This window comes from Vanessa tameamea, chromosome 18 (genome assembly GCF_037043105.1).
Source record: "Vanessa tameamea isolate UH-Manoa-2023 chromosome 18, ilVanTame1 primary haplotype, whole genome shotgun sequence".
In the NCBI taxonomy this organism is placed as follows: Eukaryota; Metazoa; Arthropoda; class Insecta; order Lepidoptera; family Nymphalidae; genus Vanessa; species Vanessa tameamea.
The window spans coordinates 1,711,223-1,730,086 of NC_087326.1; the positions used below are offsets into that span (position 1 = coordinate 1,711,223).

At 32.5% G+C, this 18,864-nt stretch overlaps 1 protein-coding gene across 1 annotated transcript; it reads left to right on the forward strand.

Moving 5' to 3' along the window:
- Positions 1-10,682: 10,682 nt before the first annotated feature.
- Positions 10,683-18,658, forward strand: LOC113401021 (translation elongation factor 2). Its single transcript, XM_026640726.2, has 15 exons — positions 10,683-10,836; positions 11,173-11,387; positions 11,736-11,929; positions 12,100-12,297; positions 13,630-13,765; positions 14,443-14,665; positions 14,949-15,095; positions 15,188-15,349; positions 15,631-15,795; positions 15,901-16,092; positions 16,293-16,472; positions 16,726-17,015; positions 17,087-17,189; positions 17,753-18,010; positions 18,425-18,658. Exons 1-15 carry the CDS (start codon positions 10,834-10,836, stop codon positions 18,491-18,493), a joined length of 2,535 nt encoding a protein of 844 aa, XP_026496511.1. The 5' UTR covers positions 10,683-10,833; the 3' UTR covers positions 18,494-18,658.
- Positions 18,659-18,864: the final 206 nt, after the last annotated feature.

Sequence of the window (18,864 nt, forward strand, 5' to 3'; positions counted from 1 at the left end):
TTAAAGTTATAACATTTGATGTAAAATATTTTCTTATTGTAAATGAATTGCGCCTTTTGTAATATACATTTATATATTTAGATAAAGCGATATTTTTTTCGTTAGCGACAGTGTTTTTATCGGTCGAAGAACAGCACACGTGCGGTATTGGCTGTAAGAACTGGATAAGCGCCAACAGGATGACACACCATAGGAACCTGATGCTACACTTCCGTGGAAACGGGATTTAGCGGGAAAACCACTGTTACCATTGACAAACGAGTTTTCTTAATTTTATTATTTATTTAAGTTTTGATTACTTAAATATTATTTATTGTAAGTTATGTCAGTATTCATATTTCTTAACAAAAAAAATATGTATATTATTTATTAATTACATATCTTGTTTTTTTATTAAATATATAAATAATTAAATTATTGTTTTCTAATAATATTATTAATATTTTATATCATTATTATTTCTGCTGTAGTAATGTATTCAATACAATTTATTTTATTCTTATCTCTTTTTTATTAATTATTATAATCATTCCATTGATATACCTAATTAATAAGATTTAATTAGGTGTTTGTTTCCAATAACAGATAATATAATTATCCTTTTTATGTTTTTTTTTTAAGTTTATTTTCCAAAGCCAATATATTCAGTGGTGGTTGCATAGTTTTTAGTGTGAACATCGTTGGCATTTTGACAAAATGAGCAGACCTTGAAAAATTTATGGTCGCGCTCAATGTGATTCATGGAAAGGACTTATTGAAATTTTATTATTGTTTATTTAGCTGCATGGAGATCGAATGGCGGACATCTCCCAAAAAAAGAAATGACAATTAATCAGTTTATTTTTTATAATTTATTTCTTGAACGGATGACCTCAGTGGTTACTGGGCTGTTGATCCAGAGGTCGTAGGTTGAAATTACGTGACGACCCAATATTAAATTATTGGGTTTTTTTTAGGAACTTCTCAGTAGCAAGTATCAACCCAAATGTTGGTGTGAAGTCTGTCGTCCCATCAGATCTTGTGATTGCGGGAGTTATTCGTGTATCTATTTATTAAAATGTTCTGCGCAATTTAGTAATTCTCAAGAATAGTTGCCGCGTTGTCTTTCATTTTTTAGTAAACTATTTCAAAAAAAGAAAGACAACTGTGCGTGTGTGTTATGTGTCTACCTCAGCAGTCAGAAGTCTAAACTACCATAAAAATGAATTAAAAAATAATTTTCCTTGGAGGAGGAGAATGTTATTAACCTTTAATATGTACCAATTAAATAATTTCAAAGTATTGTAATGTGTCATTATCAATTGTTTACAAATTACTCGAATATAATGAACGACAGTGTATTAGCAATCCAATTAACCAGGCCAGGCGCAGGGGTTGTAAAAACCAGGACGCCGAGCATTTAGGACGCGTCACCGATGATAGTCAAGTCCGGATAAACAGTAAGGGTTATAGTTCTCTTAAAAAATAATAATTGCGGTACGAGAAATCCCCAGAACACTGTTTATTTTGCTTATTTGAATATGGACCTGCAACTAATAGTTATTTATTAAATTACCATGTTTATAACTTACGCAAAGGTTGAAGTAGATACGTCACAGACGATCTTTAAATGTTAAAAAAACAACTAACGATGATACGCCTCATGAATACATAATATATCCTTACATAATAATTATATATCTTTTACATATCTAATTATTATAGTCCTAGCACTAGATTGACGTCATATTTTATTCAGTCTCCAAACATACTGCCCCACGATGCGATTTGATATAGGTATATATCTGGAAGAAAAATTTAGATCAATCGGAGATGTCTTTTCGGAAGTACACCCACAGATAGCCACTGCCTTATCATTGATAACATATAGATTTATATATGCAACATGCACGGATGGACTTTATTGAATATTCAACACACAGCGTATCCGATTTTAATATTTTAACATTCAATATTTATCGCAGTCCGTTCATGACACTCGGTACATGATAATGAACAAAGGTCAAGTCATTCGTAATCTTGTAATTCGTAGATATTGCATATTAATATATAGGAATATTGAAATGTATTATATTTATTTATGGAGCGAAACTGCTTTAGGCGTGATAAAAAATAAAATAAAGGAAATGAATATTTCGTTATTTGAGTAACGTTGTAACGTTGTAGTTTATTTCTGTTCTGTAATGACAAATATGTAAATTATGACAATTTATACTATGGATATGAGTGAGTGGTACTTGATAATGAAGTAGGAATAAAGTTCTAGTCGCATTAAACAAAAAAAAAAAAAAATTAAATCTTATTTTAAGAATGAATTTGACAGTTCTAGATAACATGAAAAGCTTCAAAGGTTTCATGTATTCGAACTGGGTGGAATGCTCGATGAGATGACTGTAAGTATAATCGATTAAACGATACAATTAAATCACTGCGAAAACTGGTACAATCGTGGCCGAACAAAGTTTTGTTACGTACATAACAACATACATAAAAATTGTTTAATCAATATGTAATAAAAGAGTAAAGTAAACTTACTTCAACAATACACACAAGTATTCTGACACTCCCTCTAAAAATGTATTTAATGTAGGTATACAATTATGTGCAAATAATAATTATTATATTTTGTACTAAGAATACTCAAGTAATTAACTAATGGTCATTACTCAGTATGTTTTTTTTTTTAATTCATGTTTGGTTGGAGACCTGCGAATTAGCCACTTGATGGTAAGCTGTCACCAGCGCCCGTAGCCATTGGGACTGTCGGTAATATTAACGATGTGTCGTAACATAAACCAAATTGTGAGAGAATAAAATTAAAGAATAGGATACATCACGTAGTTTTAAAGCCATATTATTAACATAGCACACAAATTATGTGGAAAAATAACACGAAATCTTTAACTTTACATATATCTTCATTTATACTGTACATTTAAGTGTTTTTTTTGTAAACTAAAACTGTAAAGGAGCTAATTTATATTGACTTAAGTTTGCGACAAATTACACAATAGAAAACTTACTTGTTATTAGTTATTTTTATGGTTCATAAATAACAAATAATAATTGTAGCTGTAACAGACAGACTGACAGATGAAATGAAAGTTCATCGGACTTACGGATCATAACAGAAACAGACATGTATAAATAAATTAATACGGAACCTCTACTCACCTCGCGCTTGCCTGTTTTTTATTATACAAAATAGGCCTCTAGCGATTTTTTTCGAGATTTTTATCGTTGTAATTTCTGAGATAACCCTGAATTTGCCGTCTATGCAATTTGTAATCTTGATGACCTTCAAAGTCCCTTTGACAGCAATCAGGGTTGCCAGCTATGAAATTAAATACATGATTGTATAACTGATATGTATGTATATTTAAAAATTCTGAACTAATATTATAAATAAAAAATAGAGTTTGTTTATTTGTTTGTTACGCTTTCCCGTTTTGATTATTCTGTCTAATGTTGTCATACATTATGCATAGTACAATAGGGGAAATAGGGTACCTATACTGTGACCCACCACCCAAACACATACGCGAGTGAAGCCGCGGGTAGATACTTGTAATATCATACAAGTAGTCCTAGAATTATCGTCATTACATTTCGTATAAATATTTTGCCATATTCAATAAAACATAAGTACACGACACTGATACCCTTTGCTTACACGTGAGGTTGTTTAACTATATTGAGGCTGGTAGGAGAATTATAGACATAAGACTCTTATGCTACGATTTGAGTCTTAGAATGCCGATAGTAATGAAAATTGAGATAGAGTTAGCCTAATTAGGACAAAGGCAAATATATCACAGATCGACGAGTGACGGGGAACAGGTAGTGGTTTATATTTCCACTGCCAATTTCTATAGACAGACAGAGCCCCCTCACCATCAGGTGTCACATTCGCCTATTATTTACGCAGACGAAAACACGAAATGATTTGATGATTTTTTTTATAGAATAATAAAAGAAATTGACAAATACAATTTTTTTGTAGTGAAAGTTCTTTAAAATCGCCTTGATTTAAAACTTGATGAATTGAAAATTCATCAAGCAACGAACAACCAAAAAAGTAATTATTCAAATATACTACTATCGAGTGTGAATTGTACACACACACTTTTTAGCTTAGTATGTGAATGTGCGAGTAGTATTCCTTAGAAGTATCAATGAACAAATAACTCCGGGTTACTACAAAGTTTAAATTGTGTAAGAAATAATATTAATTAAATTCAAACTGTGTGTATTTGAAAACTAAAATATTCATTCCAATTTTTTATCAAGCAAATCTTATAAGTATTTTTATTGGAAATAAAGAAAAAGATTATGTAACTGATACATAAAAACTTTTTCTTTTTATTCGCAGCCCTACTTTCACCCTCGCAGTCGGTCTAACCTATAAGTCGCGACCCTCACCCCCGAAACACGCGATAGCACCCTTCTGTGCATTCATTTACCAATTTATGCCATGCAATTTGCTTTTAAAACGCAATATATATTGATTAATGTCTCTGTATCGTCGAATGACCATAAAATATACTAATTATGTCATTGACCTTATGAGGTGATATCCAATATAATGTCAATGCAAAAACGAAAAAAATTAAACGAGGAATACAAGAAATACGTTTTTATTACTTTTATATTTAGCTTACTATAAGTATTGTTAAAACATAAGTATTTATTTAAAATAATATATTTTACCGTGGTTATTGAAAAAACAATTTCTAAATAAAATGCCACCTAGGTAAATACTAGTCTAGTATGTCTGTTCTGCAGTTGAATAAACCTAGATATATTCAATATTCCAAATCAAGATGTACAATAAATACTATATTAATGAGGAGACGTTTATTTTGTATTCCCTAGCTGAGAAAACGACTAACTTATTATATAAACTTTTACCAGAAGAAGCGTATTTTAGAGAATGTTAAAGTAGACATGATATGTTATACATGGCAGAAATCGTCTTTCGACGGTAAAAAGTAATGTATATATCGGTTTTTTACAAGTTTGTTACCAAGTGAACCACGTTGAATTAAAATTCCGAGAAAAATCGACGAGTAGTTACACTGGTTATCCGATTGGGTACATTTATTATTTACAATAAAATGAACCCTACAAGAAAATCATATAAAATAGAACGAATACCATGAACAAAACTCATATTGACTTATCCAATTCATAACCCGATTAAATCTCCCCCTTCGTATTTTTATCTGTACATTGACAACCTTCAGGCACCATTCCATATTATTATAGTTTTATTAACACAATAGTATTGCTGTACATACATAGATATAATCTTGATAAGAAATGCACACACACAATGTTTAGGTAAATTTAAGTTAAATATTTTATTCCTTTTTATTTAGCCTTGATATTGGGTGTCCCCTGATTATGTTTTTAAAAATCTCTCTCAGATTGGGTTGTCTGGAAGAGACTGTTAATTATTAGCCGCTTAAGTCCGCTCGTTGTACAAACACATCAAATATTTATATATTTTTTTGTTTTTATTTTTAGTATTATCTCTTTTTTAGTTCTAAGATTTCTGTATTGTATGTTTGTGCTGTACAATAAAGTTTAATATGTTTGTACCTGGATCTAGGCCTCCCGGGCCCCAAAGGAAGTGATGGCTGGATGTCGTGAAGCAGGACATAAGAGCCAATGGACTTACATTGGATGACGAAGGCAGGATTAATAAATGCTAGGCAAAAGAAGATTTTATTCCTTTATGTTATTATTATCCTTGTGAAAAAACGTTCTGGATAGATTTTTGATGCGCGGGCGATCCACTAGCTAGTAAAAAGTTTCAATTTAATGTAATGTAGTATTAACAGGCGGTAAATATTTCACAGCTAGCGTAAATTACTTAATTGTTTAATATTCAATCATGTTTACAAATAATTTTTATTCAATTATAATAACAATGACCAAGCAAAATTATTTAAAAGGCTAATTCAATTTTTATTAGCATCATTGCGTTTCATTTTTAAATAATATAAATGTTATTATTATTATTTAAAAGTTGTGCAATAAGTGGCTGCATGCTGGCTAAATAAGTTGCAATTATATTCATTCACAAAACTGTACGCAGCTACCTATATTCTGGTAATTTCCATGTTTTTTTTCCTCGCAGAATTTCCTTGTAGAATTCAAAATGATTACTTTATTCCATAAAAAGGGGAATGATACCAGGAAGAAACCTCATAACTTCCGAGTCATCAAGAGTTCGGGATACAACACGTAGGTATAGGTACAACGTACTTTTGGTGCAACTTTGGTTAAGGATATTACTACCAACGTTCAAATAATAACCACTCAGGCGATGGTTGAATCCACATCAATATACGTGTTACTAAAGACTCGATTACTCACAAATATAGTAAAGGTTTCTTTTAATGTAATAGACAGACGAACGGACAAAAAGGCCATCTCGTGGTTAATTTTCACCGTCCATACATTGGCGCATGGTGAAATATTAACGATCCTCATATCATCAATGCGAAACCTCGGCAGCTAAGATGTTATATCTCTTGTGCCTTATATTGGCTCACTCGCCCTTCAATCCGGATCACAACAATACTAAGTATTGCTGTTTGGTGGTAGAATATCTGATGAGTTTGTGGTACTTACCTTTACGTGCTTGCGCCAAGTGAATAACCACAATTTATTGGAATAAAATTTTAACCCAATGACATATTATCATCAGTATCGAGCTAAGCGATTAATTCGAATACATTTTACCGCGCGTCATTTATTTTTAAAACCCATACCTCGAACACAAATCGCGGGGATGGGGTCTATTATTTTATCTTACGTTTTTTAAAATATACTGTAATATCTCTCAAATTGCTCTATATGCTTATATAGGCTATGAGGCTATTGGATCCAACTCATTACTGGTCCCCAATATAATCAGAAAGATTGGTCACAGGATTAGTCTGGACTACGCATGCTCTTTCCAGGCCGAACTTTATGCTCTTTATCTATATCTATAGTAAATATTATTAGCCACTAAATTTCTTTTCTAGATTTGAGCTAACTAAAATTACGCCATCAACTAGTATGCGTATTTAATCAATATTATTTTGAAAAAGGTGAAGCAATTCATAAATATAATATTTAAATATTATTGAACGACTATTACCGACATTTAAAATTGTCTATTGCGTTGCAACGTCGAGAATATTCTGTAATAAGTTCTTAACTAGTCAGCCTGTAATTCTATATATACCTACATTTAAGTGACTATTTAAAAAAACTGTTTAAGAGAAAATCATCATCAAGAGCGAAGTAACTCTCTTGAATTAATCTTAATGTCCATAACCTGTTTTGAATTTGACCTAAAATTCAGTTCTTCAAATGAAATTAAATCAGGACTTCAAGCTTTTTCAATAGTTAGTCTAGGGCTATATTCTCCTTGAGTATTTACTCAAGCGGTAGAATCACTGGGGTGTGGGTGATAAATATCACCCCAGTGATTCTACCGCTAAATATCAACACCTTATAATGTTGCGGTGTCATAAATAAGTCGGTCGGAGAAATTACGGACCGAATGGGAACCGTCTTACCTATGAATAGCGGTAAGACGGTTCCCATTCTGGAGAATTATTAGCTTATAATATTTCTTACAGAGTCAAAATGTCTATATTAAGAAAAGACCATTTCTATCTGCTACAATAAAAAAGAAGGCTCTTGATCGAAAGAGAAACACTAAATATATAACACAATATGTTAGTAAAACACTTCTAATTTGCAAAACATTAGTAAAACATTCTAATTTGCCATTAGAATGTGCCATTCAGAACAAAATACAAAGAGAATATTTAAAACTATATTTAATTTATACAATTAAAACTTACAAACGAATTATTTTTTTATTACAACAACATTGCTTTTATCGAATGATATAATTATTATGTATTGATTTTTACTTCATTCATTCCCTGCAGTTCAGTGACGTCAACGTGTGAAATAAGAATATTCTATAGCCGAACACCTGTTTTGCTCTGAATGTAAACATCGATTTGTATTTTATGATTCACCAACCTTTTTGCCAAGCCTCCTAAATTGCATATCTATTAATAGGATATGATTTAATATATTTTCATTACCTAAGTTCTAAATCGAGATAAATAAGACGAATAAAATTGTTTTTTAATGAAAAAATCGATTAGGTACCTATCAACAATTACAATATTTGAAATATTAATTTACATATGTACCTATTAAATCTAGTTTGTTGCAAATAAAGCTAAAGAAAAAAAAACTTAAGACGAGAATGAGACAAGAGAGATATATAACATATTATATTAACCAGCCTTAATCGGAGGCCGGAGCTTTCGAGCTAGATACCCAAAAATCAAATCCCGCTATATACACTAGTATTATAATCTATACTAATATTAAAACGCTTAAGTAACTCTGTCTGTCTGTTGCTCTTTCACAGCCAAACCACTAAACCGAATTTGATGAAATTTGGTATGAAGCAAGTTTTGAACTCCCAAGAAGGACATAGGCTACTTTTTTATGGCTAACACATGAAGACTAACCACCAAAATGCGATCGAAGCCGCGGGCGACAATTAGTTGTTTATAAACACACATAAGCAAAACCGCAGACGTTTTCTACCGTGTATTATATACTAACATCTCCGAAATGTCTGATATAAGTTTATTTTTTATATTATTTTAGATTTTTTTTTTTCAGTTGAACACGTGTTCTCATTTATTAACACAAATTTGTCATTCACAAGTCACTGATGTTGAAAATACCTACTTGTATATTTAAATTAATATTTTCACTTAAAACTTAACATTTTCATTTACTAGTGCTGTGTCAATTTTGTGTTTTTTTTTTAAATAAGCTGTTTATCTTCTAACTTTGAAAAAGTATACCTATGTACGAGTATACTTGTAATGTATTAAAATGTTTCCAAATGCCTGAAACACATTAATCTTGAGAGGGAAAAATATAATAATGATGATTCAAAGAAATGAATTAGGTCAAGTTGGCAAGGTTCTGCTGCCAACAAAACCTATCCGATTCCGTCGTAGTTGTAGGTTTCTCAGAATCGAAGATATTGGCCGACGGCTTCGCCAAAACTTGGCCGATACACAAATAACCACATTCGCTATTAAAACAAAAAGTTTTAATTTGCCTAATTAAAAATTACAGATCATTTATTGATGTAAATACAATTATTAAACAATAGTATAGATTATATAAGTCGTAATTATCTTAACAAAAACGATTATTTAAGTTGAATGATAAAAACGATATTTTTTAAATTAATATATCAAACGCATTAAAAACAAATAAACAAAGTATTCATTAAAAATATATATATGTATAAATATTACTGGTTAAAAAAATAACAGTATAATAGTCAGTAGTTCACTCGCCAGTCAGTATATAGTAGTTAGTTGCGGGTTAGTGGTAATCACAGAATAAATGAATATATAATGTTAGCTTATTATTTGGAGTTCTGTAGTAGTAAGTAATGGGTAGGTTAGGCAACATGTAGAAAAAATTCCTTCGAAAAATGAATGTTTCCTCGTACCTCTGTGTTTTTCTTCAACGGCAGGCGGTTGCTCGTACCAATCTAAACCCGTTTCGTTCATTAAAATTGATTATCGCGCTGCGAAGATTAAACTTAAAATTTTGAGTTAAAAAATAAAAAACTTGTATTAATGTAGGTATCGATTCCAATATCGCTTCTCGGCTTTTTTGTTAAGATCAAAGTGTACTTAGTATCTGTTCTTTTCAGCTAATATCTGATTATCAGCTAATATCGGTATTAATTCCAAAACTGAAAATGTCCTTAAGCATATTTTGTTTATGTAAGTTAATATATAAAATATATATTTTTAAAATACAAATTATTCTTAAATAATAAAAAATTCAAAGCGTCATCTTTTTAAATTAAGATAAAGTACAGCTTCATTTTACAGCGCCATCTCTTACTGAGTGGAAGTAATAATTTATTAAAAAAAAGAAAATTGATATAATATCAATGATATTAATTTAGTATTGAATGTTGATATCATAATAAATAAAAAGGTTAAACTATTATACAAATTTAATTAAAGTTAAGTTTTTAGTTCAGTTGATAATCGCACCTTTATTTTGATATGACCATTATAAATCAAATAAAAATATGTTTTTCCTTTACTTTATACAATCTATTTTTTATTTTTTTTAATGGCAATTTTTAATTGCTTACATACACAATACTACTTTTTTGTCTTATGGAATCAATCAATATGATACTAATAAATATGTTCTTACTATTTTATTAAATTGGAAAGCTGATAATAGTTTTTTCAATCTTTATGGCTTTATAAAATTATTTATTATTGATAAATATTTTGGAATGTAGAAATAATAAGAGATTTATAACATGCAATTTTATTTTCACTATAAATATAATAAAATATAACTTTTTTTAATAAAACCAATATTAACTATTTAAGTAAGGATATTATCAATAATTTCTAAAGACAAATCGGGGGTTATTGATAACTATTTTAATAAGACCATTGAGAAATAAAAAATTATTAATGTTTTCTTTAAAAATAGATTACAAAAATCATCTTCACGTATAAATTGAAAGTCAATGAATAATAATAATAAACTATTTTTCTGAAGTAACTGTAAAAATACTGGCAACATATATTGTACTTTGTCTTTGGTTTAACAACATCTGACGGGTGGCAGGTACATCCGGCCCACGAAGTTGAAAAAGGGTCCTTTTTAACGCGTACGCCATTGCTGGCGTATGGTGGTCTATTTTATTGAAAGAAAAATCATAAACCATCAAATATGGTGAGTATATTATTCAATATTAGTGTTCAGAAAAGTGATTCATAGTATGTCTACTATTATTCTGCGTTAATATTTTTCGAATTTCGTGTTGACGAAGTAATAAAAACTTAGGTTTTCTTTTAGTCTCCTTTGTGATCGGCTGACGTTTTCATACTGGTGCTGTGAAGTGTTGTGAAATAATTTGAAACTTTAGTAAACGTTAATAGTATTCAATTTATGAGTTTATTTAATTTCCTTTTGCCAAAATGAAACGTGCGTATGACAGGACAGATTGCCATCTGTTTTTCTCTTTTTCAACTGTTTGCAAGATGTTAAGTGATTTTTCCGTTTGCCCAGGTGAATTTTACCGTAGACGAAATCAGAGGGATGATGGACAAGAAGCGGAATATCCGCAACATGTCCGTCATCGCCCACGTCGACCACGGCAAGTCCACACTCACGGACTCGCTCGTCTCCAAAGCCGGTATCATTGCCGGTGCGAGAGCCGGTGAAACGCGTTTTACAGACACCCGAAAAGACGAGCAAGACAGATGTATTACCATCAAATCCACGTGAGTATAAATTTTTTTTTTCGTGACCTTTTTGTCTTCAATATCGACCTTTCAATATGGCTGTACTTGCACATGCAGTTGGTGACTATGCAGATATGTTAAATGTAACCTTGAGTTGATTTTAAGCTATTCATGTTGAAAGTTTATTAACCTCCGAACTGAAGATAGAGATCTTAACTAAATTATTATAACTAAACTAACAAATTATCCTTACAATGATGAATGTTCTTACCATTAAAAACCGAATTTTTTTGAAGATTCATAGAACGGCCATCTGAGTTCCTTGTGAACTTTATAATTTATAATAATTGTTTGAAACAAAAGTTAATCATATGTCATCTTTGTCAGTGCCATTTCCATGTACTTCGAGCTCGAGGAGAAGGATTTGGTATTCATCACAAACCCTGACCAGCGTGAGAAGAGTGAAAAGGGTTTCTTGATCAACCTTATTGACTCACCTGGGCACGTTGACTTCTCCTCTGAAGTGACAGCTGCTCTCCGTGTCACAGATGGAGCTCTCGTTGTGGTGGATTGTGTGTCGGGTAAGAAGAAAAATCATAAAATAACATGCTAAAATCAATTATACATACTAACTTAGGGCTATGGACCTTTTTGAAAGTCTACTGTAAATATCATGTCTTCTATATTTATTTACATAGTTATCATAAATCCCATTAAACTACATGTTTTAATTTGAACATTTTGGTCATAGGTGTATGTGTACAAACTGAGACGGTGCTGCGTCAAGCTATTGCTGAGCGCATCAAGCCTATTCTGTTCATGAACAAGATGGACCGTGCTCTTCTTGAGCTACAATTAGAGTCTGAAGAGCTTTACCAAACCTTCCAGCGTATTGTTGAAAATGTCAACGTCATCATTGCCACTTACTCAGACGACAGTGGTCCCATGGGTGAGTAATCTTTTGTATGTTATAATTGATTGTGAAAAAGGAAGAGGCATAAATTCAGCACTCAGGACCTAGGTGAAATAATGATTAGTCAGCAGTCTGCATAAGGTTTATTTTGTACACATTTTAACTGCAAGTTTTTGTACAGGTAGATTGCAAAATATGTTGCAACAAAAATATTCTGCAACAAATTATTTGGTTAGAGCTTCTATGTGATAACTACCTACTAAATATCAACTCAATAGATACTAATATAAAACACTAGCCAATCAATTTAAAAAAATTATACTAATTTAAAATTGTAAAGGTTATGACTATTGTGTTATTTTCTTATCATCATTATTATTTTCAAATTTGCTGATAAATGGATAAATACTTTTTTTATCACAGCTTAAATGCATGTAGCAAAATATGAAATGACTTAACATTCATCTATTTTTCTTGATTGTAAATAACTTGTGTGTGTAATATAATCTCACTGTATTCAATCAACTGATAACAGCAGATGAAGCTGCCAACATGTTTAAGATTGTTAGCAGTCATTGTCACACATCTGTATTGTGTTTTGTGTAATCAACGTAAAGGTTGACAGCAAACCAATTATACTAATCCACTGAATTACTAGATTAACATTTGAACATTTATTGTCATACTAATAATTATTATTTCGTACTTCTGTTACACAGATTTTACAATACAGATAATAATAATATTAAATTAGACAAGTCAGTTAATGCATTAGGCTTTAATTGTGAAGTCCTCTTGCAATAAGCTTGTATATTTATTACTATTCATACATCATAGTGACAATTACTTTTTTAAAATGATAGCTTTAATTTTAAATAAAACTCAACTATACTATATAAAAATATAAAATAAACATTGAAATGACTCATGATATTTTTTTGTTGCATAATAATGCAGCAACATGCAATTTTTCATGTTACGTGCCAAACATAAATGTTGTTTCTTTTTATATAACACTGGGAGGAGACATGCTTACAATTTTATATGTATTTCTTTTAATGCAGAATATAAATATGACTTGAAATAAATTAGTTCATGTACAGTGTTATTCTTTGGTATACAGATCCGGATAGTATATCATATACTGGATATTTTGTTGATTAAGATATAGTTATGATTTACTATACATTATGTATGATTGATTAAAAATGAATGAATTAAAAGAAAGTACATCTTGCCATGTCATTACTAGAAGTCCTGTTGTTTTCCTAACTCATCAAACTAGATTTGCATATACTTTAAATATTTTCTTTAAGTTTAGATGATATTAGATAGTAAACTTAATTGTTATAATATTATCTTGATCAGGTGAGGTTCGCGTCGACCCCAGCAAGGGTTCCGTAGGTTTCGGTTCCGGTCTCCATGGATGGGCTTTTACCTTGAAACAGTTCGCCGAAATGTACGCTGACAAGTTCAAGATCGACCTTGTCAAGCTTATGAACAGGTTAGTCTGGATATGGACGTTAGTTATAATAGTATTGAAGTAATTTAAAAACAATCAAAATTAAACAGAATGTGTAAAACTTGAGCATTTTTGTACTGTATATTTTATGTAGTTTTAGTGCAATTATTCGTAGCGAACTTTCTCCTACCTTAATTTGAACTAAACAAAATAATTAAACAATCCAGCTACTACTTATACTGACTAGTAGAATTCTTTTGTTTCTAAATTATTATTTTCATTTTCTTGCACTCTATACATCAAACACAGTGTTACAACTATGCCAACAATGCTGTAACAAATGTGTACGACTAATTAAACCTGACTTAATTAATTAATATCTTTTTTATGTTTACACTTTTATGATATATTAAATGTTTTGTGGCTTCTTTGGAAAGTACATATCCATAAGCATTATTATGCACGAAACATGAAGCTTATTGAAAGTTATTGTAATACTTAAGATAAATTATACGTCCCATTGATACTGGGTAAAGGTTTTAAATTCTATACTCCGGTGGCAGACAAGGACGAAAAGTGTAGTCTCACGAGTAGTTAAGACATTTATTGTGATTGTTTTATAGTATTCACTGAGATACAAATTATATCGCATTACTCTGCCAAAAATTTATCATGAAGTGTTGTTGACTACTCCTATATATAGAAAATATTTTGACTAGGCTATGGGGTGAAAACTTCTTCAACGCTAACACCAAGAAGTGGGCGAAGCAGCGAGACAACGACAACAAGCGATCCTTCTGCATGTATGTCCTGGACCCTATTTACAAGGTGTTCAGTGCTATCATGAATTTCCGCAAGGAGGAAATTGAGAGTCTCCTTAAGAAGATAGGTGTCACCCTCAAACACGAAGATGCCGATAAGGACGGCAAGGCCTTACTTAAGGTGAGATTTCCATGCAGCTATCTGCACACACTATCACATAATTTTTAAATTACTCTTATCAAAGTCAAAAATTAGTCCCAAGTGTTGCCAGTTACTTATTTAAATAAGCTTCTGGGTGTCAAAGAGGACTGAAAGTACTTATTTTAGTCTTTCCGGAATTGGTTATAAGTCATGTGACTTGCAACCCCATAAATGGAAGATATAATTTAAAAAAAATGTTAAAATAATTACAGTGGTATAAAGTCTAGTATTCATTTTTATTAATCCTTTTACTATTTTATAGGTCGTTATGCGTACTTGGTTGCCTGCTGGAGAAGCCCTGCTTCAGATGATTGCCATCCATCTGCCATCACCTGTAGTTGCCCAGAAGTACCGTATGGAAATGTTGTACGAAGGACCCCATGATGACGAAGCCGCTATTGGTATCAAGGTATATATTATATCAATGCTTTAAAACTGAAGAAGAATGTTGATTTGTATAATATGTACAAAATTTAATATTAATCCATAAATTCTTAACAGACCTGCGACCCTGAAGCCCCACTTATGATGTACGTCAGCAAAATGGTGCCAACCTCTGACAAGGGACGTTTCTACGCGTTCGGTCGCGTCTTCTCCGGAAAGGTTGTCACTGGTCAGAAGGCCCGTATTATGGGACCGAACTTCACTCCTGGCAAGAGAGAGGTATGCTTACAAAAGGTTTTACATTCCCTTCCGCACCCCGTGCCACGTCGTAGCGCGCGCGTCGCCTCGCGGCCCGCGCGCGGTGACGACGGCGGCGCGTGCGGAAGCAGATCGACTCGCTCGCCTCGCGCTGCACAGGACCGCTATCCTTATGTCCCGGGACTGCATGCCACGGCACACGCGATACATTTATTAATTTTATTATACTAATTTCTTACATTTTATACATAATTTAAAATAATGTCTAAAATATTAGTATATGAGTATTTTTCTTTCCCCAGGATCTGTATGAAAAGACCATCCAGCGTACAATCCTCATGATGGGTCGTTATGTGGAGGCCATTGAAGATGTACCCTCTGGTAACATCTGTGGTTTAGTTGGTGTTGACCAGTTCCTTGTCAAGACTGGTACAATCACCACTTTTAAGAATGCACATAACATGAAGGTATGATTTTTTTTTAATAATTGTTTATAATACATGAATATTAATTTATTGAAATTTTATGTAACTTACAAAGTATAATTCTAATAAAAAAAATATTATTATCAGGTCATGAAGTTCAGTGTGTCGCCTGTCGTACGTGTAGCCGTCGAGCCTAAGAACCCTGCTGACTTACCTAAGCTCGTGGAAGGTCTTAAGCGTCTTGCTAAGTCTGACCCCATGGTGCAGTGCATTAACGAAGAGTCTGGCGAGCACATTGTTGCTGGTGCTGGAGAGTTGCATCTTGAGATCTGTCTTAAGGTTATTAAAGCATTGTATTACATAAAAATATATCAAATAATTATTCTTAAATAAATTACCTATAAATATATAATTATCGATAGTTTATTTTTTAGTATATTTTATCTATTTATAGGTTTTAATATAGTTGTACTTTTCTTAGTGTCTTTTACTTGAAATAAAATATAATAATTAACCAAGAATATATTATCCATTCATAGGATTTGGAAGAAGACCATGCTTGCATTCCTATCAAGAAGTCTGACCCTGTTGTGTCTTACCGTGAAACTGTTAGTGAAGAATCTGACCAAATGTGTTTGTCGAAGTCGCCCAACAAGCACAATCGTCTGTTCATGAGGGCCGCGCCCATGCCCGACGGTCTTCCAGAGGACATTGATGAGGTATAATCAATCTTAGATATGGGAAATTTTCTATAGAAATATTGAGTTTTCAATTTGTAAATACATACATTAATAATAATAATGGAACAAAGTAGTATACTAATGCTATTTGTTTTTTTGCTATTTTAGTATACAAACAAAAACTTTCTATTTTATTTTCATCTACATCTCTTCCAATTCTGTGCTGTGTCGTATTGCAATAATGCCGATTATCTGTAAACTATACGCTAATAAAGTTATGTTACTAAATCAGGGCAAGGTAAACCCACGTGACGACTTCAAGACTCGTGCACGTTATCTCTGCGACAAATTCGAGTATGATATAACTGAAGCCCGTAAGATCTGGTGCTTCGGTCCTGAGGGTACTGGTCCCAACATCCTGGTGGACTGCTCCAAGGGAGTGCAATACCTCAATGAAATCAAGGATTCCGTCGTCGCCGGTTTCCAATGGGCTGCCAAGGAAGGAGTCATGGCTGAGGAGAATTTGAGAGGAGTACGGTTTAACATCTATGATGTTACCCTGCACACGGACGCTATCCACAGGTTCGTTTGAAAGAATAAAGTAAAATATAAGTGTATTTGATCATTTTTAAAATTTGACGTTGTTTATGCAGAGGTGGTGGTCAGATCATTCCAACGACGAGAAGATGTCTGTATGCGTGTCTGCTGACCGCGGCGCCCCGCCTTATGGAGCCTGTCTACTTGTGTGAGATTCAGGTAAATTAATTTTATGTGACATCTTACTACATTGAACTAATTATATAATTTGACAGTGATACGACCTTCCTGTTCTATGATAAAATGTATTGTAGCTACTTTATTAAATATTATGTTACTTTGACGTATGTCCCTCATCCCACGTGTTATCCTAGGCAGGCTGGCATTTTCGCCAGACTGCTATTCCGAAACGTGGCAGAGCAACAGTTCCTTTTTCAGATTAGGTTTCGACCTTCAAATTTCAATCCCTACCTGAATACGCGAACTAACATTTTTTACAAAATTATAACACTACCTGCAATTGGAAAATCCATAAAAAATATATATATATCAAGGATGACTCGAAGGCTAAGCGCTCCGCCTGCCCATATCCATAGCCATATTATTATTATATAATTTATTTTATTTTATATTTAAATATATGATTTGTTGAATTTATTTATTACTCTCCTATGGGTTGATTTTGTTCAGAATGCATGCTTAAATCCTGCATATATTATGTATAAAGAAGTTCAATTTTATTTTTTAAACAAGTTTTGGTCATTCATGAATTATATGTACAGTGCCCTGAAGTAGCCGTGGGAGGTATCTACGGTGTACTCAACAGACGGCGTGGTCACGTATTCGAAGAGTCGCAAGTAGCCGGCACACCCATGTTCGTTGTGAAGGCTTATCTGCCTGTCAACGAATCTTTCGGTTTCACTGCTGACTTACGTTCCAACACCGGCGGACAAGCTTTCCCACAGTGCGTGTTCGACCACTGGCAGATCCTGCCAGGTGACCCGTGCGAGGCGGGCACCAAGCCCTATAATGTAGTCCAGGTGAATAAACAATTTAAAATTAATGTGATTTAAATTTAGACGATAAAAATATTTATTAAATCTATCAATTAGTTTTTATGCAATGGCAATAAATAATTCTAATATATACAATATTAAGTAACATTCCCTTCCGCACCCCGTGCCACGTCGTAGCGCGCGCGTCGCCCCGCGGCCCGCGCGCGGTGACGACGGCGGCGCGTGCGGAAGCAGATCGACTCGCTCGCCTCGCGCTGCACAGGACCGCTATCCTTATGTCCCGGGACTGCATGCCACGGCACACGCGATACATTTATTAATTTAATACTAACTCGTTCCGATTACGAAAAAATATATTTAAATTATGAAAATGTATAACGAAATTCGATAAGTCTTGATTTTTAGTACATTATTATTAACAATTTATTTTGTTTTCAGGAAACGAGAAAAAGGAAAGGACTTAAGGACGGTCTCCCAGACCTAACTCAATACTTGGACAAATTGTAAACGCCGTAGCTAATGCAATCAATACTGTAATATATGTAACATTAATAAGCGCGCCTCACGCAACATCTGATCATCATTTTGGTTAACCATCGAACATGTTTTCGCCTCAATAAGTTTGTTAAAAGCAGAAGCTGAAGGAATTTCAATAAAATAATTAATCAATGAGACGCATTGTTAATATCGTACCATTTGTGATACTTGGCTGTATCATATAATAAAATATTATAAATCCCGGCTCTTAAGACCTGTTATCATTAACGAAGTCGGGAACCTGGATTCTTTAATTATACTGTAATTAATTTTTAAATTATAATTTTTCTATTATAAAAAATGTAGTTTTTATTTGTATTATTAGGACAATTATTTTAATT